Source organism: Temnothorax americanus, unplaced genomic scaffold, assembly GCF_048541705.1.
Source record: "Temnothorax americanus isolate GAGA-0224 unplaced genomic scaffold, ASM4854170v1 Scaffold7, whole genome shotgun sequence".
Classification (NCBI taxonomy): domain Eukaryota; kingdom Metazoa; phylum Arthropoda; class Insecta; order Hymenoptera; family Formicidae; genus Temnothorax; species Temnothorax americanus.
Genome location: NW_027509792.1, coordinates 65,677 through 89,225, shown reverse-complemented (window position 1 = coordinate 89,225; position 23,549 = coordinate 65,677). Strand labels below are relative to the sequence as shown.

General features: G+C 40.4%; 6 protein-coding genes and 1 long non-coding RNA gene across 8 annotated transcripts; 1 reads left to right on the top strand and 6 right to left on the bottom strand.

Moving 5' to 3' along the window:
- Positions 1 to 106: 106 nt before the first annotated feature.
- On the bottom strand, positions 107 to 1,181 carry LOC143906167 (uncharacterized). Its single transcript, XM_077422026.1, has 2 exons — positions 759 to 1,181; positions 107 to 608 (listed from the first exon to the last, which is right to left on the bottom strand). Exons 1-2 carry the CDS (start codon positions 801 to 803, stop codon positions 330 to 332), a joined length of 324 nt encoding a protein of 107 aa, XP_077278152.1. The 5' UTR covers positions 804 to 1,181; the 3' UTR covers positions 107 to 329.
- Positions 482 to 11,510, top strand: LOC143906169 (uncharacterized). 2 transcript variants are annotated; one of them, XR_013259454.1, is made up of 6 exons: positions 482 to 615; positions 1,176 to 1,355; positions 5,253 to 5,417; positions 5,504 to 5,658; positions 9,830 to 9,978; positions 10,583 to 11,510. It is a non-coding gene; the product is annotated as an uncharacterized LOC143906169 (long non-coding RNA). The 2 variants fall into 2 exon arrangements; XR_013259455.1 differs by lacking the exon at positions 5,504 to 5,658 and having other exon boundaries at positions 10,583 to 11,508.
- On the bottom strand, positions 2,307 to 4,343 carry A4 (apolipophorin-III-like protein). The gene is made up of 2 exons (XM_077422024.1): positions 4,004 to 4,343; positions 2,307 to 2,780 (listed from the first exon to the last, which is right to left on the bottom strand). Exons 1-2 carry the CDS (start codon positions 4,283 to 4,285, stop codon positions 2,463 to 2,465), a joined length of 600 nt encoding a protein of 199 aa, XP_077278150.1. The 5' UTR covers positions 4,286 to 4,343; the 3' UTR covers positions 2,307 to 2,462.
- On the bottom strand, positions 5,971 to 9,502 carry LOC143905955 (uncharacterized). The gene is made up of 2 exons (XM_077421638.1): positions 9,025 to 9,502; positions 5,971 to 8,776 (listed from the first exon to the last, which is right to left on the bottom strand). The coding sequence occupies exons 1-2, from the start codon at positions 9,091 to 9,093 to the stop codon at positions 6,644 to 6,646; spliced, it is 2,202 nt and encodes a 733-aa protein (XP_077277764.1). The 5' UTR covers positions 9,094 to 9,502; the 3' UTR covers positions 5,971 to 6,643.
- A 290-nt stretch (positions 11,511 to 11,800) lies between the features above and the next one.
- Positions 11,801 to 14,926, bottom strand: LOC143906148 (uncharacterized). Its single transcript, XM_077421998.1, has 3 exons — positions 14,408 to 14,926; positions 14,200 to 14,304; positions 11,801 to 13,889 (listed from the first exon to the last, which is right to left on the bottom strand). Exons 1-3 carry the CDS (start codon positions 14,846 to 14,848, stop codon positions 11,919 to 11,921), a joined length of 2,517 nt encoding a protein of 838 aa, XP_077278124.1. The 5' UTR covers positions 14,849 to 14,926; the 3' UTR covers positions 11,801 to 11,918.
- Positions 14,927 to 16,135: 1,209 nt separating this feature from the next.
- On the bottom strand, positions 16,136 to 17,397 carry LOC143906165 (uncharacterized). The gene is made up of 3 exons (XM_077422025.1): positions 17,187 to 17,397; positions 16,580 to 16,881; positions 16,136 to 16,363 (listed from the first exon to the last, which is right to left on the bottom strand). The coding sequence occupies exons 1-3, from the start codon at positions 17,340 to 17,342 to the stop codon at positions 16,237 to 16,239; spliced, it is 585 nt and encodes a 194-aa protein (XP_077278151.1). The 5' UTR covers positions 17,343 to 17,397; the 3' UTR covers positions 16,136 to 16,236.
- Positions 17,398 to 19,759: 2,362 nt separating this feature from the next.
- Positions 19,760 to 23,039, bottom strand: LOC143906154 (uncharacterized). Its single transcript, XM_077422009.1, has 5 exons — positions 22,829 to 23,039; positions 22,171 to 22,567; positions 21,588 to 22,072; positions 20,811 to 21,192; positions 19,760 to 20,312 (listed from the first exon to the last, which is right to left on the bottom strand). Exons 1-5 carry the CDS (start codon positions 22,932 to 22,934, stop codon positions 19,955 to 19,957), a joined length of 1,728 nt encoding a protein of 575 aa, XP_077278135.1. The 5' UTR covers positions 22,935 to 23,039; the 3' UTR covers positions 19,760 to 19,954.
- Between the last annotated feature and the right edge of the window lie 510 nt (positions 23,040 to 23,549).

The window sequence follows — 23,549 nt, the reverse complement described above, 5'->3', positions numbered from 1 at the left end:
CTCAGGTGAGGATACATTATTATCGAATGATATTGCATATTAGCCATTTTTACGTCATATATAAAAACACAAGTATATATACGCATATATTATACAAAAACGTTGATTAAAGAATATTATTTATTTGTCTTGAATAGATATATATGATAGCAATTGACAAAAAATGCACATTCTACTTCTATATATAACGGAAAACTTAAAAATATATATAACGAGAAAAAGAGCGAAAGGGAGCTAGAGTAAACGAGAAAAGTGCACGTAAATTATTTTTAGCGCTTATTAAAATACTACTTGATTATCCACATTTTACTACATTTTAGTTTTATTATCTACGTTACGTTCTCGCGATTCTCGTCCATGTCGTAAATTGCATTGAGCTTGCGAATGATGTTTTTCGTTCTGTCGTAGACAAAATTATCCATTTGGCCCAAAACATTGACGAACTCGATTATCTTTTCAAATCCACGATTTATCCTTTCAGACCTCTCAACGTCGCCGGATATGGCTCCTTTATTTATTTGGAATTGTGATTCTTTCTTCAGTAAACTCGTGGACAATTTTTCAGGTTTACTCTCCGTCGAAATTTCAACGGTCCTTGCGAGTGATATCTGCTCGGTAAGATTTTCATTATTTTATTAAGGAGAAGCAGGATATCGCTGCGTTATCTTTCTGATTAAATTAAATTTAATTGAAACCATTGCCCGCTTTGTGCCATATATATATAGGCTCCTATATTATACTTATGCATATATACTTACCGTACACATAACAGAAACTGACAATGAGAGAAAAAATAGATCCATTTTGACAAAATATACGCGGCACTCGTCTCTCTTTCTCTCTGTCTAACGCTCGTACTCTTTTACAAGAAATAACGATCGACAGGAATATCCCGCACTTGATTCGATATCGTTGATTCGACACCAATGTCCTCGACTGACAAAATGAGACGATTCGACGATACCCATCCTTTTATAAGAATCAAATATATGTGCATATTCGGCAATATTGTGTAGGCGGACGGAATAATTTTTATGCTTCGCTAATATCTTCTTACGCTAAAATTAATTTGATTGAATCACTGTAATATATCGAGAGTAACGGAGAGAGAGATTCTCCATATTATCTTTTTAATAAAATTTCATGTCACGTAAAATGATACATTTGATTTATAGGTCACCACGGCGAATTCTTCTTGTAATAAAAGTGGGTTTGACTGACGCTCGCGATGCGAAACCAAAGCGGAATCTGCTGATCAGGTGCGATTACTTGCCTCGTCGTTACGCATAACTGATGCGTACAACGATACGATGAGCAGAGAGGAATTATTTTCTAGTTGACTGCGTTGACTGATTGTGAGTATAAGCAGATGCAAAAAAAAAAGATGTCTTATTTTCTATATAATTTTTACTCCTTTCTTTACTTTCGACTCACTAAAGGCCACAATTATAATGTAAAGAGTTTTATTAAGAATTAAGCCATCCTATATCGCCCTTTTGTTGTCTTTAAATGTTCTCTCTCTCTCTCATCAATATTAAAATTGTTATAAATAATCGAAAGCCGAGTATGTAATTGGACGCTAAAGGAAAAGTTGTTTATTAATCTACGATAACGTTATTTAAAGCAAAACGTTTAATTACTTTAAAAAGTGCAGAAGCTACCGATGTATTAGTTAATTATTATAGTCGTTGCGTTTGAGTTTTATCGAGTCGTTAATTTAAAATTAGATGTCGCGCGAAATAACGGGGTTGAAATGTGAAAGTGACAGTGCTTTTTAACTCGGTTATCGTTGGGATGCGGAAAGAAAATTTTCCCAAGCGTTTGCAAATATTTACATGTTTGCGATGCGGGAAATACGCGATAAGAGTATCGCGATGCAACGGCGATCGTCCGGAAAATCATTTTTAATTTATCCTCACGTTTATCCTTCGTCGTTCACGTATCGAAGTACGAGTCCCTGATGTAAATCGAGTTACCCCCGAAAATATCGGTTTATCAACTAACGGATCATTCCCCGTTTTGCATTTATCGCATTTGATACGCCATATCGCTACCAATATTACGTTGTTCCACGTATATTGTAAATATATAGAAATTTTGCGATACAAATGCCGTTCCCAGGATAAATTTCTCTTTATTACAGCGATTTATTTTATTATTCTTCAAAAAGGAAAGCTAGCGGTTCTAAATGTTAAATAATTTTTAATTAGTGAAAATCATGTAAGAGCAGTTATGAGAAAAGATATTATCGGACTATAATGCGCGATGTAACAATGTAGGGTTCAGAGAAACGGACAAAGGGCACGAACGATCAAGTACTTTTATTAACGATCATCGTCAGCTGTTTATAGTATTTATTTTGATTGTGAGATAAGACGGATCGGCTGATGCGCGAAATTGGATCTCTCCGTGCAAATTGGTTTTTTCCAAGATGTTTCCAAGATGAAAACAATTTGGTCTCTTTAATTTTGTGGCTGCGGCGCCGGCGTGGCCTGCTGCAACTGATTGTTCAAATTCTGCGAAGCCTCCACGGCGATGTCGATTGCCTGCTTGGTCAACTTGGCGATACCCTCCTGAACCTTGCTGGAATTCTCATTGATGGTCTTAGCGACGTTCTCCGACTCCGTCACGAGAGTCTGGACACCCTCTTGGAATTTGGCACGCAGCTGATTCACCTGTTCCGTCGTCTCGGGATTGACATTTAGATTGTCGAACGTTTCGGACAGCTTGCTCTTCATGCTTGTCCAAAGATTCTCCAACTCGGGACTCTTGGCCTTGATCTGCAAACGATCCACCATGCGTGCGTACAGCCAGGAGTGGCATACAGCGGTCTCTGAGGCTTATCTCAAACCGCTTACGATTAGAGAAGGAAGGTTTTTCGTTGGAAAAATTCCAAGTATCGAAAGATTTGAAATTTTATTGATTTTGAACGTACGCGGATGCGAAGATAGGCAAGATGAGCAATAAAATATTCCGATAGCACAGAGGAATTACAGCGTATGAGGAATGCACGTGCAAACTTACAAATAATTTCACGCTTAATGACTCGTTCGATATATTTTTTTTACCGGAAATTGAAATTTTTGTCTCAATTATTGAATCAATGCAACAAAATATTTAATTTTTATAACGATAAAACACTTGATATTTTATTTTTATTTTTAACAACAGCGGGGCGTACGTAACAGAGGAAATGGAACTAATATAATGCGCGCGCGCGTTAATTATAATATTAAATTGTCTTCTACTTTTGATCGGCAGGTTTTTCTCATCTGCAAGTAGAAAAATGGTAAGAAACGTGTCGGTGTTTATTACTTATCGTTTACCGATGAGTATTTTTATTTTTGTACACACAGGCATATTATATATAATAATATTACGATTTCTCGCTGACTCGCGTAAAACGCATGGATATATCAATGATATTATTTTGAAATGTTTTCGATATCGATATCAATTGTCGTCTTTTTGGCGTGCCCATTTGCGTTGATTGTTTCTTTGCGGATCGATTTAGGCTAGATGGCTAGATCGATAAGCCATTCGGCTTTCCTCTTGCCAATTCTTTGCGAGCTCCGAGAGAGCAAGTAATCCTCTATGTGGAGAATGGACGATGCGACGAGATGCGGTTCTTTTATCTCTAATTTAAAAAATGCGTAATCTTTAGGTCTCTAGGTACGAGAGGTAGCGCGCTGATACTGCGAACAACAAAACAATCCAGCCTTTAATATATCTCCATATACGTGAATCGTGGCATATGCGCGACGCGCAAACGATGATGCGAGCCACGACATATCGAACGAGCAATCTCGATAAAATCGAGATGTCTCGGTAGGCAAAACGGTCGCTTTTAACATAAAACATAAACAATTAATAGTTACTCGAGCATTCGCTTTGCTGGTCCGCGGACAAGTTGCAGGGGACAAACGTTTCATCTTGTCGAGGTGAGGGTTAAAAAATGTGCAGGGGCAACGGGTGTGTTTTAAATATTCTTCGCCACACTCACCTCGTCGGACATGTTCTTGAGGTACGCCTGGACATTGTTGACCAAGTTGCTACTCTGCTCCTTCATGGTGTTGATTAATTCCTCTTGGTTGGGCAAGTTGAGTTGCTGCTGTAGCTGAGCGCCCAAGTTGTTGATGACCGCTTGGGCCTCTTTGATGTGATCGGACAATTGAAGGGGTTGCTGCGTACCAGTCTGCTGGCTCTCGACATCGCTAGCCGGCACAACCTTGCCCTCCGTCGCGACCAAGAGGACGGCTAGGATAACCGCGGGTAAGCACCTCATCTCACGCTGGTATTTTCTCCTTGGTCGATTAGGAAAATACGACTGATGCGTAGGATGGAGGATCGCACTTCCTTTTATAGGCGTTTCTTATCGACGCAGGGGCAAAGTGCTTATTATCTCACTTGGACAATGACCTGCGTTTTTCTCACCGCGCACAGTAGGCCGCGCTTTATTTGAATCTTGGAAATCGGAACGGCGAACGTTCTAAATATTTTCAAAGTCAAAGATAATTTGTAATAAGGAAACGGCCTACGCTATTTCGTTATATTTCATTCTATTATATTTATTATTGCTGTAATGCTCTCGAATTACTTCTTTATGGATATCATATACGGATTCTTGTTAAAAGATTCCGTATTAAAAAGCCATTGTCTTTAGTAATGTTTTAGGAATTTTATACAAATAACGGCATATAAGCTATTTGTAGAATTATTACATCAAATATTTATACCATCTTGAAAAAATTTTTTCACTTTATAATTTTAGTAGTAATAAGTTTATTAACGTCTTTAGCTCAAGTGAAATTTTAGTTGTTTCCGAAAGCCGATGGCTGATCTTTCCGCAGCATTTCCGATTATATTTCCGATTGAGTCAAGCGTTAAATCTTGATACATGTATATACTATGAACGAGTCGGCAAATTAGTATAGCATAGAATAAGCAGTTAGGACTAAAATTATTGACACATCGGGGTAATTTGACGATTATTTGACGGTTATCGATAATCATTAACAAAAGTACAAAAGTACTGTTTCAGATCAAGATCAGCCTATAAACGTAACGCTATTATAATTTCTTTTAGAGAGAGAGAGAGAGAGAGAGAGAGAGAGAGAGAGAGAGAGAGAGAGAGAGAGAGAGAGAGAGAGAGAGAGAGAGAGAGACTGGTCTCCCTTTCCTATATACTATAAACTTACGCGATAAAGGACATGTTATTCTATAAGTGGAATAATGCATTTGTATACTTACAGTGAAACTTATATAATTTACGAGAGGCAGAGGAAAGAGCCTTTTAGAAGGAAATCTCTCATTTGAGATAAGCGTCCCGACCTTCTGACGCGAGATTACAATGTTTACATCGTATCGTCGAGAAAGTTTACAGGAGTCTGCTTCGAAAACCAACTTCACTCAATAAAGTATGTGTAATTTAATTTAATTGTCTGATATTTTACTTTAGCTGTAGCAAGCGACCTTTCCGTTATTTAAATACAATTTATTATAGTGAGCTTTAAAACACGACTCGAAACGAAGCGATACGATTTCGGACGAAGAGAAGTCAAAGTTCAAGGCGAGATTATCAGTTTTAACTTATATCCATTCCTCCCTCCGCGGCGCGGAAGGTTACGTCAACCGGATAAAGATATATTCTAAACGGATGTACGTGTATATGTGCATGTACATTATACATATGCATACACCCGACACTGCTGACTCTGCGATGACGTCCGGCTCACAATTTTTTAGAGCGCGGGGCAGAGATTACAGACTCTTTCAAACGCTGTTTAGTCGATATATCATGTATTTAATCGCTCGATATATAAGTCGTGACATCAAATTCAATTGATGAGCCTCACTCGTTGTAAACATCTATTCTTCTTGTAAAAGGATAAATATAAATTAAAGTGAATTAACTCTGATCAGATTTAAATAATCATAATCAGGATAGACAGTAAGAATAGGTTTGGAAGTGTAAATTTCATTCCGTTTTCTTCTATAATTGAAACGTCTGTTTTTTTAATGTTATATCTAATAAAACGTAAGGTGAGGTGTGAGTTTAAGGAAAATAATTTCGTTGTACATATATGCATATACACATATATGTAGGTATATATTGTATATAGATATATAATGACATTTATTTTATTTTATTAAAGTTTTTGTACAATGCGCATGCTGAGAGTAAAATCAACTCTGTCGCAATGTCGCAAATCGATACGTCTCTCTTATTTTTATCCCATAAATTTCAACGTAATTACGACAAGCGTTACGTAACTCGAGCGATCCCGAAAAAGATAATCTTGAAAAAAGATTGCCCCGAGAATATCTTAATCATTATAAAGACTTAAGGATTGTACTTTGATACGTTAATTACAAATTTTGCTCACTGGGCGTAATTTTAATTCGGCAGTAAAATGCCAAGTTATTGAAGAAACTGTGAAATTCCGAGAAGAGAATTCTTTAAACTGAAATTAAGGTTTGCGACGTCTTACGAGCACATTAATTTCGAATATAACCAAAGTAATAATTTGTGTTTCTAACCGCGGCGAAGCCGCCGACCCCTTCCGAGAGAGAGAGAGAGAGAGAGAGAGAGAGAGAGAGAGACAATCTCCCTCGCCATGCCAGCCTTCTCTCACCAAAAGGGCTATTGCGTTTTCTTCGCCATTTCGATGCTGTCTCTCGTTATTTCTTCTTGAATTTTGATGTCTGCAGTCTTTTTTGCGTCTTTCGTTACCCTCCTTCCGCCGAGTCTCAACCCCTTCTTTATTATGTTCCCCGTGTTCTTCATGATATTCTCGTGCAAATCTTTCACTCCCCCTAAGATGCCTATCGTTCCATCTATTGCTTCCTTCGCGGTCTTGTCGGCCATGTCCAACGCTTTTCCCACGATGTCACCTGCGTCAAGAAAAATATCGCTTATCAAGCCTGAAGGTTGGGGCCCTGTAATCTTCCCCTTAGTGTTCTCCAGTGCTTCTCCACCTTGCTTGATACCACCTATTAATTTGCCCGCGAGACGGTCAGTCTCTTTATCAAGCTGCTTGCCGGTATCTGTAATTTTGTTGGTAACTCCGCCAATCATATCGCTTGTCTTGTCTTGAACTTCTTTCAGGCCGCCCTTTGTCCTCTCGAATACTTTGCCAATCTCATCCTTCAGTTTGCCAGCTTCTTCCATTAATGTCTCCTTCAATTTGCCGGTTTGATCTTCCAGTTCCCCCTTTAACTTAACGATTCCTTCCTTCATTTTCGCTCCGAGGTCATTCACCGCGTCCTTCAATTCATCGACTATGTTTTCCAACTTCTTCCTCATCTCGTCGATTTCTTCCTTCATTCGCGCGACACTGTCTTTTAGTTCGTCAGTTACGTTCTCCTTCAGTTCGCCGACTTTTTCTTTCATTTTCTCGACAACGTTTTCTAGCGTGTCTTTCGCTTTGTTCAACGTGTCCTCCAGCTCCTTATTCAGTTTGCTGATTTTTTCCTTCGTTTCCTCGACAGTGTCTTTCATCGCGTCTCTCAGCTTGTCGGATAGGTCCTCCAACTCCTTCTTCGTTCGCTCGCCGAGTTTTTTCGTCATCTCCTCGACATTGTCCTTCTGGTTGCCGAGTTCAGTATTTAGTTTCTCTAGTTTGTCAGCCAGGTTCTTCTTTAACTCGACAACTCGATTCTCAAACTCCTCATTTATTTTGCCGATTTCTTTCTTCGTATTCTCGACAATGTCTTTCGCCATGTTTTTCAGTTCATCGACTTTGTCCTCCAATTTTTTCCTCATTTTGCCGAGCTCTTCCTTGAATTTCTCGACAATGTTTTTCGCTACGTCGCTTACGCCTGCCTTCAGTTTACTCACTCGATTCTCAATTTCCTCCGTTAATTCGCTGATCTTTTTCTTCATGTTTTCGGCACCTTCTTTCACTTTGTCTCCAACTTTATTCAATACGTTTCCCAAGTCTTCCTTCAACTTGCCGACATTTCCCCTCAACTTCTCGACACTGTCTTTCACTTTCTCGGCTACGTTCTCTTTCAATTTGCCGAAACGATCCACCGCGCTGTCCCCGAGTTCTTTGGCCTTCTCCTTGACACTTTTCATTGTTTCGCTTAATTCGTTCAAGGATCGATCGAGATTGTTTTTCAACTCCTCCCTCATTTTCTTACCATTCCGCACGAATCCGCTTACATGTCCTTCAAGTTTCTTCACGGCTTCGTCGGCATTATCCTTAATCTTCTTTAAGTTTTCCTTCAGTTTGTCTTGGATAATGTTCGTAATACCTTTGCCCTTTTCCAGGATATTTCCGATGCCATAAGTTTCATCCCCACTTTGCCTCTTATCCAATATCTCCTCCAAGATCTGCTTTCCCTTGCCCTTGGTAAGTAAATCCAGTTTCTCCTTCAATTTCTCACGCGTTTTCTCACTAGTGAACTTGCCCATGGCATCTTTCAGCTTCTCAATTCCGTCGTCCAGCGCATACTGGTAATCTTTCTCAACTTTGTCTTTCGTTTTCTCGAGTTTCTCGAAAATTTTGTTTGCATTTAGTTTCTCCTTTTGTAATAATTTCTCGGCATTCTCTTTAGCGTCTTCGAAAATGCTCTCGGCGATCTTTTTCTTTTCCTGGAGCTCCTTTCCGAGTTTTTCCACAAGTTCCGTGATTTTGTTCGTGAGATCCTTGAATTTGTCTCTCACTTCGCTGGGAAACTGCTCAAGCAATTGTTGCATCTTGTCGACGTCGACGATGCCGGGCAATTCAGGTTGCGTACCTTCCACATTTTCGGTTGGCACCGGGATGGCCTAACGAGCGATTAATAAAAACATCAAGTTTATCATACATTATATGTATGTTCCTAACAAACATTTACAATTCGTGTCAATGGCGAAAATGCGACGGCCGATCACCGTTGCATTTTATAGCATCTTACAATATTTGATATTTATCGTGCTAGATTCAATTTTTTACTCTTTATTTTTCTCCATTTCTTTGGAATCGAGAACACTCTTGGACTTGCAAAACAATTTTTTGCGTTTGTGTAATAACGTACCTGGCTCGTGTAACACAGGGCCGCCAGCACCGTCACTAGAAAAGCAACGCGAGCCATTGCGATTTGCATGCGAAGGGGATAAAAGTGACGCGCGATCGAGGGACGCTGGGTCAAATTCTCCGTCGGATAAGAGAAAAGCAATGATACGCAATGACAATCGTTTCAACGAATACGCTTATATATCAGCCGAAAATTGTTTAATGCGGTTATTGCGCTTGTTGCATGTGGGTGCCTAACCATTATTTCTAGCTCTCATTTGCCAACGCATTATTTGACATGGCACACCTGTGCCAACTTGACTGAATAGCGCTGTTACGTGTGATAATGATACATCATAAATTGAAACGGTTAATTACAGATTCAACGAGAGATTATGCCAGACGTTATAACGCCTGACACAACACAACGTTTCTTTGCTCAAAACATTTCTTGGCACAAACAAATGTGACGAGTTGATTATCACCATCAGTTCCAATCGTGTGTGTAGTAATCTACAGAATATATTATAACGACACCACAAACCCGACCTTTGTCAACAATTTATTTCAATTACCTCTTCTGGGCTTAATGACGCAATTTTTTATATATTGAAGCTATAATCTTATGTATTATTTTTACTCTTCACGATATCAATAACTTTCCTCGCTAGTGTACAAAATTCTAAAGTGTGTGTGTGTGTGTCTGTGTGTGTGTGTGTGTGTTTAAAAATTGTATACATAAATTCATTATATATCATCGTCTTTATTCTAACAATAAATAAAATATATCGTTACTCTTTTGTATATCCATTTATTATATTTTTCAGGCTCAGCAAAATTGAATATTCATCTGGAATATTAAATCGTCGATTAAAACGTAAAATTAGAACACATACCGCGATCAATGAGATGAAGATGGAGATGGAGATGGAGATGGAGATATTGAAGATAAAGATTAATTAGAGATATACCAAGGGTATGTTTATGCTCTCTATTCTTACGATTTAATGTTGAATGTCGCGTATCAATGTGTGCCACTTGTGCCAGGGTGATTTTTTTACGTGTTGGTCGATTTTCTTTTATTCTTTCTACATCTTGCGCGTCACGTCGTTTGTATATACATATGTACCGAGATTGAGAGCGGTATGCTTGTAATAAATTTTAATAGGGTTTAAACGCGTTTAGACGATTCGATTGACTTCTGACATCCTTCGGACAAACTGTATCGAGCAAATCTCTTTGACAATGTTTTTTTCTTGTTTTATTTTATCATAAAATAGATATTAAAAATTATATTGATCTTTTCTCGGCCAAAATTCATCGATCGACATTCGGTCGATACCAGCACTTTGTGTTATTCGTTAGTTTTTTCAGAAAAAAGAAAGTTAATTGTCATTTTTAATATCTCGTGAACGATGGATTTAATATCTCTTCAAGATATTGCATATTGCAACGGATGTTTTGCAATAAAAATACATTACATTCTTGAGAACGTTCTATTTTATCTCGTGACATTCGTGACAACAATGAATGATACATGTGAATAAAAGAAAAAATTTAAACGTGGATCTTTTTTCCAGTGGATTCCATCCACTAGATGCTAGAGGTTCAAGCTCTCTGCAATGACCCATAACTGTTGGTGATATCTCGATGAATTTCCTAGAACTTGATATGATAATTCGCTTCGAGAGACGATGCGCTTCATTTTTACACGCTTACTTGGATTGAATAGAGATATTTCGACGAGCATCGATTGTTAAAGAAAAGGGGGCTATTTCGCGATAAAAGCGGCTTCGATAATTCGTCAGCGAATTTTTTGCTGCGATCCGCTTGCGAAAACCGTGCACGGATTAACCGTGTGTAACGGTTGCCTAATAAGAATTTAATGCGTCACAATTGTATATTTATTATCTGCACAATGCAATTTTTTATATATTTCTACAAATGTGAAGGAAACTTTTGATTTTTAACAGTTCAACGACAATTTTATTTGATTTATCCTCGCGCTAGGAAAATAACTGCGGCGAAAAGTTTTCTATTTAAAACGAACATTGCGCGTGTTTCTTCACACACGCACGTACATACACATATACATATAATGTATGTACATGTATGCTGAAATTAAATTATCGAATGATCTCCACTGAACCGATTCAAAATTATCAACCGCAAGCGGAATATCCAATTGTCGTACAAGTACCCCAGGTTCCTCAACCCTTGGTTGAGGAAATAATCACGCCGGATCCTCTTCGAGGAAAATCCTACACGTACAACATCCAGACTCTACCACCTCCGTCCGTGCCGATCTCGAGGAGATATGATTTTGATTTTCAAGTACCTTCACACACACAAAATTTCTTATTTTTGCGAGTTATTGAAAATTTGGCTAATTTGATGTGTGGAAAATACCTAATCAATTATTTTTACCGATTCGTTAAATAATTTTCCTTTTATTTATATTAACTGTTTATTAAATATATTAAAATTTACATCACATTTCTGACTAGAAACTTTTCATAAACATTTCTAATAAATTGTTTTTCATATCTCTAATACGTGTACACGTATACACGTAAACACGTAAATACGTATTTATATTCATATAAACGCTAATAGATGTAATAGATATTTACTGTAAATGTTTATACATGTACTCATACTTTTTATACATTGCATATATGTAGATAGTACACGTGTGTGAAAAAAAAATATATATCTATATATCTATATATATATATATTTTTTTTTATATGTCAAAGAGAAAGGAGCGACCAAATCAATTATACGCGCGCAGTCAATTTCAGAAGACACATCTTTATTCACGATCGAAATCGTTTACAATTGTTTTAAGTATACATTTCGGTAGTCGATAATGATTGAGGACTAGTCGCACGAGATAAATATAGCGCGTGATATCTAAAGGCCGTAACGCAGGAGTAGAGGATTGTTGAATTTCCGGGCGCACTCGGGATCCCTGAAGTCTCTAGGCAGGAGATTCCAGACCCGTCCACCGTGGCGGAGCAAGGAGGCACGCAGTTTCGGCCTAAGGAAGTTGAATGTGATCGGGCTGGTGGTGTCCAGCACGCGGCCAAACAGAATCGACTTGTTCTTCAGGGTGACCGCGATCACGTCGCCCGGCAGTAGGTAGTCGTAACCCAGAGCGCCAACTATCTGCTCCCTGGGCAGAACGAGGTTGAAGCCACCCGGGGAAACGGAGCTGGTTGAACTGCTGGCCGCGGCGGACGACAAAGAACCGTCGGAAACGGAGGTCGCAGCCGATGCGGCGGCGGCTGACGAGGTGGCGGGCAAGATTCGCGAATGGGTCAGTGGATACTTGATTCTGCGGTCAATGTCCAGATCGAGTCCACGATATCGAGCTGGCTCGAGCAGGGTGCGGCGGCCCGTGCCCGTGGAAGCGGACGCGCTCGCAGCTGCGGCCGCGGCTGCGGCTACGGGTGCGGGTGCGACAGTGGACAGGATCGGCCTAGGCCTGTATCTACGCGACGACAGGGTGAGCGGTTGTCCAACTCGTCCAACGACGTTCGCGGTTGAGGGAGCGGCCGCGGCTGCGGAGGCGGAGGCGGATGCGGCTGTAGCCACGGAACTACTTTCAGATACTGTGTTGGAAAGGATCGTCGGGGACAGAGTGGGTACCGGTTGTATCAGAGGCGCAGTAGCCTGGAGGCCTGAAACTACCGGCGATGCCGTCGCCGCTGCCGCCGCAGCTGCCGTGTTTGAAGAGATCGATTCGTAGGGAATAACCGAGGGAACTATCGTCGGTCCAGCGGATAACACCGGAGTCTGCGTCTCGGCGACAGTGGCGGTGGCAGTGGCGGTGGCGGACGCAGTTTCGGTCTCGACAGGAACGACGGGTGCTACCGGGACTATCGTTGGCTCTATCACCGGGCTTACCACCGGACCACCGGTACTAACGGAGCTCGATGCGCTGGATGCGCTGGATGTCGTCACCGTGGTGCTTTGCTCGACCACTCCGCACCCGAAGCGACTAAGGAAAGGTATTCTCGACAAGTACGAGCGGATTCTGGAGAACGTCGAAGACACGGAGAAGCTCTTTACGCCAGTTCTAATCAGGTGACGTAGTCCAGACGCGTGGTAGCCGTCGTAGAAGCCGCGGATCGAAGACAGCACTTCGGCCAATGATCTGTGATAGTCCGGAACGATGATCGAGCCATCGCTGGATGCAGTCGCCGTCGCTGTCGCAGTCGTCGCTGTAGATACGATCGGGTTCGCGACTATCTCCTCCAGCGGTAGGGTCGAGCCGAATCCTCGCAAGTGATGCAGCCTTTCTCGTAGATGCTTGAAGGTGCCATGAGAGAACAAGTGCGAGAAGACGTGACGAACGTGTCCGCGGATGAGATCGAGGCCAAAGTGCAGCACCTTGAAGAAGACTTGTTTGACCCGGTGAATGGCTCCGATGATACTGGAGAATGGTACGGCATCTCGGATTATATCGGGCAGAATCAGCAGATGATGGGGTTCTCTGATTACGGTGTGGAGAATATGCGAGGTGTGATGAAACCAGTGGTCGGAGATGCCATCGCTGGCGACGTTTCCGGCTATCAGCGGCCCCAGGGTAAGCTCGGACCTCAAGTTCCGCAGGACGATCAGGACGTAATGCCAGAATTTTCTCAGTTCACAAAAGAATTCGTGCACGATCGTTCCTGACACGTGCAAATGACCGTGCGAGAAGGCCTCGACTTCGCAAGAGTGACCATCTAGATCAACCAGAGGTACGACGTCCCACAGATTCGCTCCGAGCAGGCCGTTCGGTGCAGCCGCGGCTGCAGATGCGGACGCGGATGCGGACGCGGACGCGACTGCCTGACGTTTCAGTAAATTACTGGATGTCTTGGCTCTCGTAGCATTCTGCAAACAAATGTACACCTCCTTACCTTTATAGATAATCGCGGCCCTCCATTTCGTTAAATTTTCAAGTTTTAAAATATTTGTTGCAAAGCGTTTTTACACGTGTCTCTCTCTCTCTCTCTCTCTCTCTCTCTCTCTCTCTCTCTCTCTCTGATCTTTTTTTTTTCATTGTTTAAATATGAATGAAATAATTTTTCAAGTATCTCTCAATAAATAAATTTGCTAAATTTAATAAATTGTACATTGCATAGGTAATAGCGTAGCGTAGCAGTGACTATAGCGACTATGTTGTAAACTTTCCATCAATTACCTTTGCCTCTCGCAATTGTTGCAGTCTCTCAGCAATGTCCTCCTCATCCGCGAGAATCAATGCTTGGATGAGATCGTGCATACTCCTGTACGAAAATACATCATCCTGAAAGAAGAGAGGGACTTTAGACTTACTCTATATCGCGTTCCGATTCATTCCATTCCTTTTGATTCGCGCTAACAAATAAATGGCATATTTTAATTATTACCTGAGCATCTTGCTCTTCCTCTTCGATGTCGTTGCCCGTTTTAGGCGCGGCATTCGGTTTCTCCTGTTCCCTCTCTTCCTCCTTCTCTCTCTCATCATTCTGGCCGACCTCCTTTGCCTCTTCCGCGTAGACCGCTCTTCTCTCGTAGACGGGTTTCGGCTCGGACAGTTCCTCTTCCAATTCCAAAGGACTATTATTTTTCAGATGAAACCCTTCTACTTCCGGATTCTCCTGTCTCTTTTCGCGAACAAGCGGTTGTAACTTGTGGTCGAGACGCTTCTCAAAGGCATTAAGGGTATCCAAGTTGTGTTTAGTGAAAGCCGAACTTGAAGACAAAGAGGCCAGAAAGACGATGGCAAATGCCGCGAGTACGTTACTCGTATTCGCCATGATGCGTTTCGATGGTAACTCGATGACTCTAGCTGCAACAGGCTGCTTCATATACCCTCAGAATCATTATCATCGTGTCTAGATTCGGCACGAAGATCGTGATGGAATCAAACAACACCGGAGATTACGACGATCGACAACTGAGATACGTTCTGATGCGCGTGAGATTATCCATGATTTCATCGACGACTCGCTTTATAATGAAGCACGATTCATCAACATTGGCCCAAGAGGTTGTTAACGTGATATTTTTTGCGCAATGTTTGTGCAATAATCCTGAATGATTTTTTTTGTCAACGAAATAAAATATATATATATATATATATATATTTTTTTTTTCACACACGTGTACTATCTACCTAATATATGCAATGTATAAGAAGTATAAGTACATGTATAAACATTTACAGTAAATATCTATTACATCTATTAGCGTTTATATGAATATAAATACGTATTTACGTATTTACGTGTATACGTGTACACGTATTAGAGATATGAAAAACAATTTATTAGAAATGTTTATGAAAAGTTTCTAGTCAGAAATGTGATGTAAATTTTACTATATTTAATAAACAGTTAATATAAATAAAAAAGAAATTATTTAACGAACCGGTGAAAATAATTGATTATTTTCCACACATCAAATTGGCCAAAATTTCAATAATTCGCAAAAATAAGAAAATGTGTGTGTGTGTGCACACCCGCGCGCGCATGCAAATATAAAAATTATTTACTCACACTTTTACAAATATCTTATCTAATTTAAATATTATTATTGTTTGCATTATTTCATGGAATAAATTTTGTTTAATAAAACAATCAATGACATATTAAGTAATTATGTATATTGCAAACATTACAAAATAATTAAATTTAGTAAAATTTAGTAAATAAAGTAAAATTAAAAAATTCATGCATTTAACGAATTTTAATTTCTGTCATAATAATATCTTCTGTTCATAAATAAGAATCAAATCGTATTGTGCTTGTAATGTAAATTTATTACACTATTTCGTTGTTATTTCGATCTGGTTCTTCTATTACATTTTTATTATGTAACACAAAAAAGTACGTAAATCAGGTTAAATTTATAAAATAAAAAAAAATACAAAGCGTCTAGCTATAATTTTAGTACAAATAAGTGCACAGTGGCAAATAAAACAAATTTAAAAAGAAGACTGTTTATTGTGATTTATCAAAGAAGGATTTGAAAATTTTAAGCTAGTATAGATAGCAAGGGGGGGAGGATGTAATAGATTCAATATATAAAGACATGAGAAGAAGGTATAATAAAATATAGGGATAAAAGGCTATTAAAGATCAAAATCATCTTTTTTAAATCTCTTTATTTATTTTTTTTATTTGTTCGTCGTATACACTTCGTATTTCTCAAGTTCGATGAGAGATACCGCGTTATCAGAATAACATAAATAATTTCATGCCGTATTAGTCTTACAGCAGCTAGAAGATGGCACTTGGCAAGCAGGAATTAAAACCCTGTCAATTTTGCTCGTAAGGCCAGTCAAAAGTTTAACGGATTGTGGCGTATCGTTTGGCACCGTTCTGAAATACAAAAATAAATATTGTTACTTGACGAAAAGGCATTTTTCTCCAGTAAACATAATCCGCACGTTATTTGGAAAGGATTTATTAGTAAAGTGATGCAACAGATTAGCAAATAAATTCACAAATAACATAACAAATTAATTCGACTGTGTAAACGGAATTTGTTCTTTTAAATTTAACATAAAAGTAAAAAAGAAATCTTAGGATGCTTACGAAGTTGGCGAAGAAGGTGGTACTTGAAAATCAAAATCATATCTCCTCGAGATCGGCACGGACGGAGGTGGTAGAGTCTGGATGTTGTACGTGTAGGATTTTCCTCGAAGAGGATCCGGCGTGATTATTTCCTCAACCAAGGGTTGAGGAACCTGGGGCACTTGTACGACAATTGGATATTCCGCTTGCGGTTGATAATTTTGAATCGGTTTAGTGGAGATCATTCGATAATTTAATTTCAGCGGTTGATAGGTGTAGGATTCGGATAAAACCGATTCTGTCACATCAGGCTTTTCAGGTTCCTATAAATTATTTTGCGGTATTATACTTATTCGCTGAACAACGATTCACTGGGAATGGCGATATTATACAATATGTATGATGAACAAAATAAAATTGTAAAATAGATGTATGTTATTTAGGAAGGGCTGCAGCACGTTCTTTGAAATGTTGTACGTGACAAAAATTAAAATATGTATCTCTTGATTATATTTAACAAATTGGATAATTGAATAATATAGTTCGCTTCGATTTGTCTGTAAGAGTCAATTGCTCTACAATGCGATAAGGATAAGATGTATTATATTGTATCTTATTATGTGTATACCTCGATTGTAACAGGCAGATAACACGGTGGCTGACACGGTTCGCCGTACGTAACTATTTTAGCTCCATCATATGGCAGTTTAAAGCCATAAGAAGATCTCGACTGAAAACAGACGATGATAATGATAAAAGATTGTAATTTAAATATCGCCGCCATCGTCGCGAGGATTTACGAAACCTAAACTGACGTGTGTGCTCGGCACACACCGCGTGCTCCTGATATAGAAGTGGTTCCGTTCAAGACAAGTTCACGAAATATTTCCTGTTTAGGTGTAACCACAGATAAACTTATTGTAACAATAACAGAAAATAATAACCTCTCGTTATTACGTGTCCCGCGAGACCGACAAGTTGGATCGAAAAGTGGAGTAGGCACGTATACTTGGCTTGGTGCGTGTCCACGCGGGATTCCTCGCGTTTCCTGTGTCACGCAGATCACAAAAATCATCTTGTTTACTAGGCAAGATTATATCGTCACGAATGAAAGATGATTACATTGATTACTCCACGCTACGCTAATTATTTATTACTAATCGTATAACATATGAATATATATTATATGACAATTTACAATTAGATATACATAATATATATAAACTACGTTCAATACATATACTTATATATATATTATTTTATTATAGAGCCATTCCATGTAATGAATTATTCAGATTCACGTAATCTTCTCATTAGTATTAAATTCTTTCCCAAACACTTTAAACAGAAACGGCCGGAGAAAGAGAATAGACTAGTTTAAAAGAATTACATATAATTGCAACAAAAAAAGCACTTGTCGCAGTCGTTACACAAGTCGATTTTTGTCTCTTATAAAACTTATATAAAACTCAATCAATACGTTGTCAGAGATTATTTATGTCAAAGTATATGTTAAAATAAAAAACAAAATTGCAATCTTTCATATATTATTCACTCTTGGATAGTCTTAACTTAATACTTTTGTAAGAAGAACTGATTTATGCTGAAAAGATCATTGTCGACTTAGAAAAGCATTGGACACACCAGTATTGACGTTTCGAATGAAGGATATATATCTCTTCTTAATTCTATGAGAATATATATGCCTTCTTGGGAAAAAAGCAAGCTCCTTTTCTCTCTCTCTCTCTCTCTCTCTCTCTCTTTTTCTCTCTTTCAAATATATTTAATTATATTTTTACGTCGCGGGGAAAGTAAGAGAGATATTCAAGCTGATCACGACAAGGATATTTGTATAACCAGTATAACGTATAATTTATTAGATATATCGACATAGAATTTATACGAGTATATGTATTTAAACGATATATCATGCATCCTGTGACTTACATACATCATAAATGAATATCTTATTCGCTCGCAGTCGTTTCGTTCGCCTCGCCACTTGTAATTTATGCCACGTATGTAAATGAAATAAATCAGTCCGATGCGTATATATGGATCGTAAATTTTGCACACGCTCGCGAAGAAAGAAGAGAAAAGAAGGGAAGAGAAGCGCTTGAACTCGACTCGTATAGAGCATCTTTAAATAGCTACCGCACGGCGCACGGCGCACGCGAGAGGCCCGCTGCGCGGTGCGCCGCGCCGCTCTCTCGCTCTCTCGGAGATAGATTATGTTTCCTTCGTGGCGATCATCGTGCATCACCATGTGGTGCTTCCCTTTTCCCGCCTGAAACATTTTATGACGTGCTGACGGTCGTGTTTTCGCCAAGGAAGTTGAAGGGAGATTATAAATCTTTTCCGCGCTTCGTAGACACTATAGACGGAAAGCCGTTAGAACTTTAACAAGTTGCCTGGACGAACCTTTTATTATCATAAAAATTTTCAATGCTGTACAATCATTATCATAAATCTTTTTTTGTTGTTACAATAAATAAGATTATTTCTACAAAATAAGAACTTTGTTCAGTTGTGTAGTAATGTTTAATATATTCTAAAATCGTGCTAAAAGAAGTAAGTATAATAATAAAGTAGAAATAGTTTAGGAATTTTGTTTGACGATTAAATCGGTCAAAACTCTCGAAGTCTTTCCGTCAAGTTTTTCAAGTTAGATAGGAGAACTTTATTAGACGTATTTATAAAGTTTGCTACAATGATTTATCACAACGATTTCTCTAATTTTCAATCAAATTTGACAAAATTTGCCAAAATTTCGGATAGAATGAAAATAAAGAAATTTAATTTTTACAATTATATCTCAAATTGTGTCTTATATCTGTGTAATTACTGCTTGCAATTAAAATGCGCTACATTAAATTGTACATGCACATGTACAAATCGCAATTTCCGGTTTTAATTTCAAGTTGTATCTTTTCTCATTCCCGCTATTTATTTGGACACACACACACACACACACACACACACACGCACACACACATACACACTCACACACACACACACACACACACACACACACACACACACACACACACGCACATGGCTCGTTGGACCGTATACGTATACAGCAGGTAACGACATATGTGTACATCTCCATATAATCTATATATACCTATGTATATAAAATTCTCTGTGTGAAAGAAAAAATAAGGATAATTGGGGGGAATCGTGTAATGAAATCAACGATTTAACTGTCGCACAACTGCTATATATTATCTTAAGAATAATAACATCACAAAGACACAGAACTGAGACTAGGGTAATATTCGAGGGTGTCCAGGTCTTCACGTTTCTCAGCAGAAGAATCGAGATTCATCTCGATAGTCGCGAACCGTCAATGAGGGGAGTCCTTTCGCCACGCGTTTCACATTTCTCGAAAGATCACAAGGGAGCTCCACATCGGGGACCGTATTTCCGGGCGACGCTTCTCAACCTAGCGAATATGCCGGACGTGGGATCGTCGATGTCGTCCTCCTCGTCGCTAGTTTCGTCGCCTGCGTAGTGACGAACGTACACCTCTGAACCTTGGCTGTTTCTCGGGACGTCAGCCTCGACCTCACCTTCGTTCTCCACGAGTTCTCGGTCGATCACGATACTGCCAGGAACGTAATCGGGGTCTGGTGGTCCTACCGGACCGCAATCCGCTTCGACTTCGTTTTCCGCATTGAACACGCTTGTAGGGCCCGCCGCGAAGGACCTCCCCGTCGGCACTCGGTTGATTGGAGCGTATCCTAGATCTCTAAAACCGATTGTTCGCCAAAATACATAGATATTCCGCAAGTATTTGCTCGATATATAATATATATAATATACTTAAAAGCAACTCTAAGCAACACTCGCGCACACCACGGATAATGCGTGTTTTCGTTCTTGGATGTTACGCTTGCGTATCGTTGCGCTCTAATTCACAACTTGTTTAAACAACGAACATTGCGAATGGAGATTCGAGTTTAGCAGCGAGATTGCGGATCTAAATTTGATTTTTTCGAAATCGAACGGTACAATAGTTTCGGAAACTATGCTCACGCGCGAAATGACCACGTGGGTGAAAATGTCGAAATGTCGTATCGATCTCGGATCTGGAAATTCCAAGTGAAGAGACACAGGGCATTTCCGTGTTGCGAGAAAAAAATGCTAAGGTAAATGGTAAGGTAATTTTACATCTCCTGAGCATAGCATTGTTAATCTAATAAGATGCCGCGGAAGAGATGTCTCGCTCCCTTTTTTCAACCCTTACCCGTACGTAATCAAGTTCTCTTGCTGCCGCTGGACGATCTGTTCCTGATTTATCCTTTCGCGCTCGATGGCCTCGAGCTCCGCCAACTTTGCTTCCTCGTGCTCGTCGTAAACGCCAACGGTGACGGGAACCGGGGACACTGGCTTCAATTCGACGACGGGTTTGTCGAGAGTCTGAAGCTTTTCCTCGGGAACGTCCGCGACCTTCTTGCCGGGCGTTGATTCGGTCGGCACAGTTCGGTGGCCGAACGCCAGCTTGTCTTCCGGCACGAATGTCCTTCTGTTGTTGTAGTATACGGTATGCGGAAAGAGATTTTTGTACGCCAAGGTGACCGAGACCGGATCCGCTGGCAGCCGGGGGTACGAATAGTCCTCGGAGAACTCTGAAACGTTTATCTCGATCTTATCAAATTTAACTGACTGAATTATTGTAGTATTGTCGTTTATAGGTAGGATATATTTGAATTAAAGCGATAGAGAGCGGTTAAGAGCTCGAGAGTGACGACTAATTGTAAGGGCGAATCATAATTTGTTTCGTAGAGTTTGGAGCATAATCGGAGTTTAATCGTTATGTTAATATATAATTAACTATTATAATATTAATTCGCGCGTGTCTCGCGCGAGCACAACTCGTCTTATTGTTAGCTTGGTAGACGGGAAAATTAAAGAAAAGGCAGAAGAGGCCTGGCCTCTACCACTTAAGTACCGGGCCACTACCGTACTAATCGTAGAGCAGATATGCGAAATTAGGGAAGGGAGAGTAAGTACCGATACGTACCTGATTCATCGCCAAAATCGTTAGACTCGCAGCTAGATCTATAGCTCGCGGCCGACCCTCCGTTGCTCGACGTTACGACGCTCGTTCTGGAGCTCGATTGTCCGATCGCGCCGGCACCACCCGTGTACGATCCGTAGCCACCGTAACCACCGTACGCGGATGAGCCTGCGGTCGAGCTTGCGCTGGAACCCACGCCCGCGTACCCTCCGTATCCTCCGAGACTCCGGTAAAATCCGCCCTGCGTAGCCGCCCCGCTTACGTCGTTAGAGATGTATTTGCCCAAGTTTCCACCGGCCGCCAAGCCGAGTTTTCTCAATCCAGCCTCGTCGATCTGTCCATTGAGTATTTGAACGCAAACCTCGTAAGGGATTGGGGGGACGCATTTGATTTTGCCAGGATATGCCGGGGTCACTTTGGTGGTCACCTGGAATTTATCGCTACGTGGGCTACTCCCCGGGTAACACAGATCGCCAATCGGTGGAAAACTGTCGAATCAACGAATCACGTTTGATTAAATTGATTATAACGGTGAAGAGAACGTTTGTAATATTTGATGTAAAATAATCGACGTGAGATGAGATACCTGGGCACGACTTTTCCTTCGACATTCGAGGACAGGATATCGCGGATTTGCAGAGATTCGGAAGTCTTTCCGCATCCACAACTAGAGGTAACTTTGCCAGGGCTGAAGAGCGAATAAGCTTTGCTTCCGCCGATCAGTCCCCCAAGAACTCCGACGGAAGACGAGGAGCTTGAGGAACTAAAGCTGCTGCCGCTGCTGCTGCTGCTGCTGCTGCTACCGCTGAACGTTCCTCCGCTGGCGTACGGCTTATATTTTGGAAAAGACTCCACGGACAGTCTTCCAAACGCTTCGCGTGCCACTGCAGCTTCGTTGATCGCTTCCGGCGACGCGTACAACAGCGGCTTTTGCACCTTGGCCGCTTTCACCACTATCTCCCCGCATTTGCACGCGTTGATGCCTAGTTGGAAAAATTCAACGTACGATTAATGACATAATCGAATCTCTTCCCGTACCGACGCCGTCAATCCCGTATCGATGCCGGGTTTACATTTTTAAGTATAAGGTCATATAAGGACATTAATGATTCGATAATGAGAGTAAATTACAAAAGTAATTGTATACAAAAGTCTTTGCCGCTCCAGCTGTCTAGCGAAATAAAAATATTGAAATGGAAGGTAATGTCGATTTTTGTGCGATTTGCGGAATACAGTCCACGTACCTGGGCCTAAATTTCCACATGTTTCTCCTGATTTGCGAGCTCGGACGATGGACGGAGTCGCTAGCGTCAGGAGCAAGGCGACTCCTACGATCAAAGAGGACCTCATATCTGTCTCAACGATAATACTCTCTCTCCTTATTCTCCTCTTCTTCTTCCTGACGTTACATTTATATGACAAGTCGCCAGGCTCTTTGGCGAGCGCGGCGATTTTGTAATCGATCAACAATGACTGTTTGAGCGACTTGGATATGCCCGAATACTTCCTGTTGCTGCGTTTATACGGGAAATTTATTATGACTTTATTGTCACTTCCTGAATTCGCATGTTCCAATAAACTGCGTAAAAAACCGCGTTTTATAGTTTCACTCGTCGAGAGAGAGAGAGAGAGAGAGAGAGAGAGAGAGAGAGAGAGAGAGAGAGAGAGAGAGGGAGAGGGAAAAGGAGGGGGAGAGAAAAAGACATTGTAATCACCTGTTTTGTTGTAGAGGAAGCGTCCGATTGACTTAATTTTATTTCCGTATTTTTGATTAATGATAAACGAAACGGAGAGCCACCAGGATGAGAGCGAGGACGGAATATGGGTTTCCGCCCATAAATGACAAAAGAGGAAGATCAAGGTCATCGATCGCGCGGCCAAGCGCTCCTCCCTTTCTCGTAGTTTTTACTATGTACATTTTTGAGTGGACAAACACCTATCGCAAGTTCACAAGTGAGAGAAAAC

Excerpts from the sequence above, each read along its gene's own strand:
- A4 (XM_077422024.1), bottom strand. The coding sequence starts at position 4,285 with ATGAGGTGCTTACCCGCGGTTATCCTAGCCGTCCTCTTGGTCGCGACG. Across the intron at positions 2,781-4,003 it reads TCAAGAACATGTCCGACGAG|ATCAAGGCCAAGAGTCCCGA; the intron begins GTGAGTGTGGCG and ends GATCGTTTGCAG.
- LOC143906148 (XM_077421998.1), bottom strand. The coding sequence starts at position 14,848 with ATGAAGCAGCCTGTTGCAGCTAGAGTCATCGAGTTACCATCGAAACGC. Across the intron at positions 14,305-14,407 it reads AGGAAGAGCAAGATGCTCAG|GATGATGTATTTTCGTACAG; the intron begins GTAATAATTAAA and ends CTCTTCTTTCAG. Across the intron at positions 13,890-14,199 it reads AACAATTGCGAGAGGCAAAG|AATGCTACGAGAGCCAAGAC; the intron begins GTAATTGATGGA and ends ATTTGTTTGCAG.
- LOC143906154 (XM_077422009.1), bottom strand. The coding sequence starts at position 22,934 with ATGAGGTCCTCTTTGATCGTAGGAGTCGCCTTGCTCCTGACGCTAGCG. Across the intron at positions 22,568-22,828 it reads ATGTGGAAATTTAGGCCCAG|GCATCAACGCGTGCAAATGC; the intron begins GTACGTGGACTG and ends TTTTCCAACTAG. Across the intron at positions 20,313-20,810 it reads GAGAACTTGATTACGTACGG|AGATCTAGGATACGCTCCAA; the intron begins GTAAGGGTTGAA and ends AATCGGTTTTAG.
- LOC143906167 (XM_077422026.1), bottom strand. The coding sequence starts at position 803 with ATGGATCTATTTTTTCTCTCATTGTCAGTTTCTGTTATGTGTACG. Across the intron at positions 609-758 it reads CAGTTTCTGTTATGTGTACG|ATATCACTCGCAAGGACCGT; the intron begins GTAAGTATATAT and ends CTTACCGAGCAG.
- LOC143905955 (XM_077421638.1), bottom strand. The coding sequence starts at position 9,093 with ATGCAAATCGCAATGGCTCGCGTTGCTTTTCTAGTGACGGTGCTGGCG. Across the intron at positions 8,777-9,024 it reads CCCTGTGTTACACGAGCCAG|GCCATCCCGGTGCCAACCGA; the intron begins GTACGTTATTAC and ends ATCGCTCGTTAG.
- LOC143906165 (XM_077422025.1), bottom strand. The coding sequence starts at position 17,342 with ATGGCGGCGATATTTAAATTACAATCTTTTATCATTATCATCGTCTGT. Across the intron at positions 16,882-17,186 it reads ATCTGCCTGTTACAATCGAG|GAACCTGAAAAGCCTGATGT; the intron begins GTATACACATAA and ends AATAATTTATAG. Across the intron at positions 16,364-16,579 it reads CCACCTTCTTCGCCAACTTC|AACGGTGCCAAACGATACGC; the intron begins GTAAGCATCCTA and ends TTTGTATTTCAG.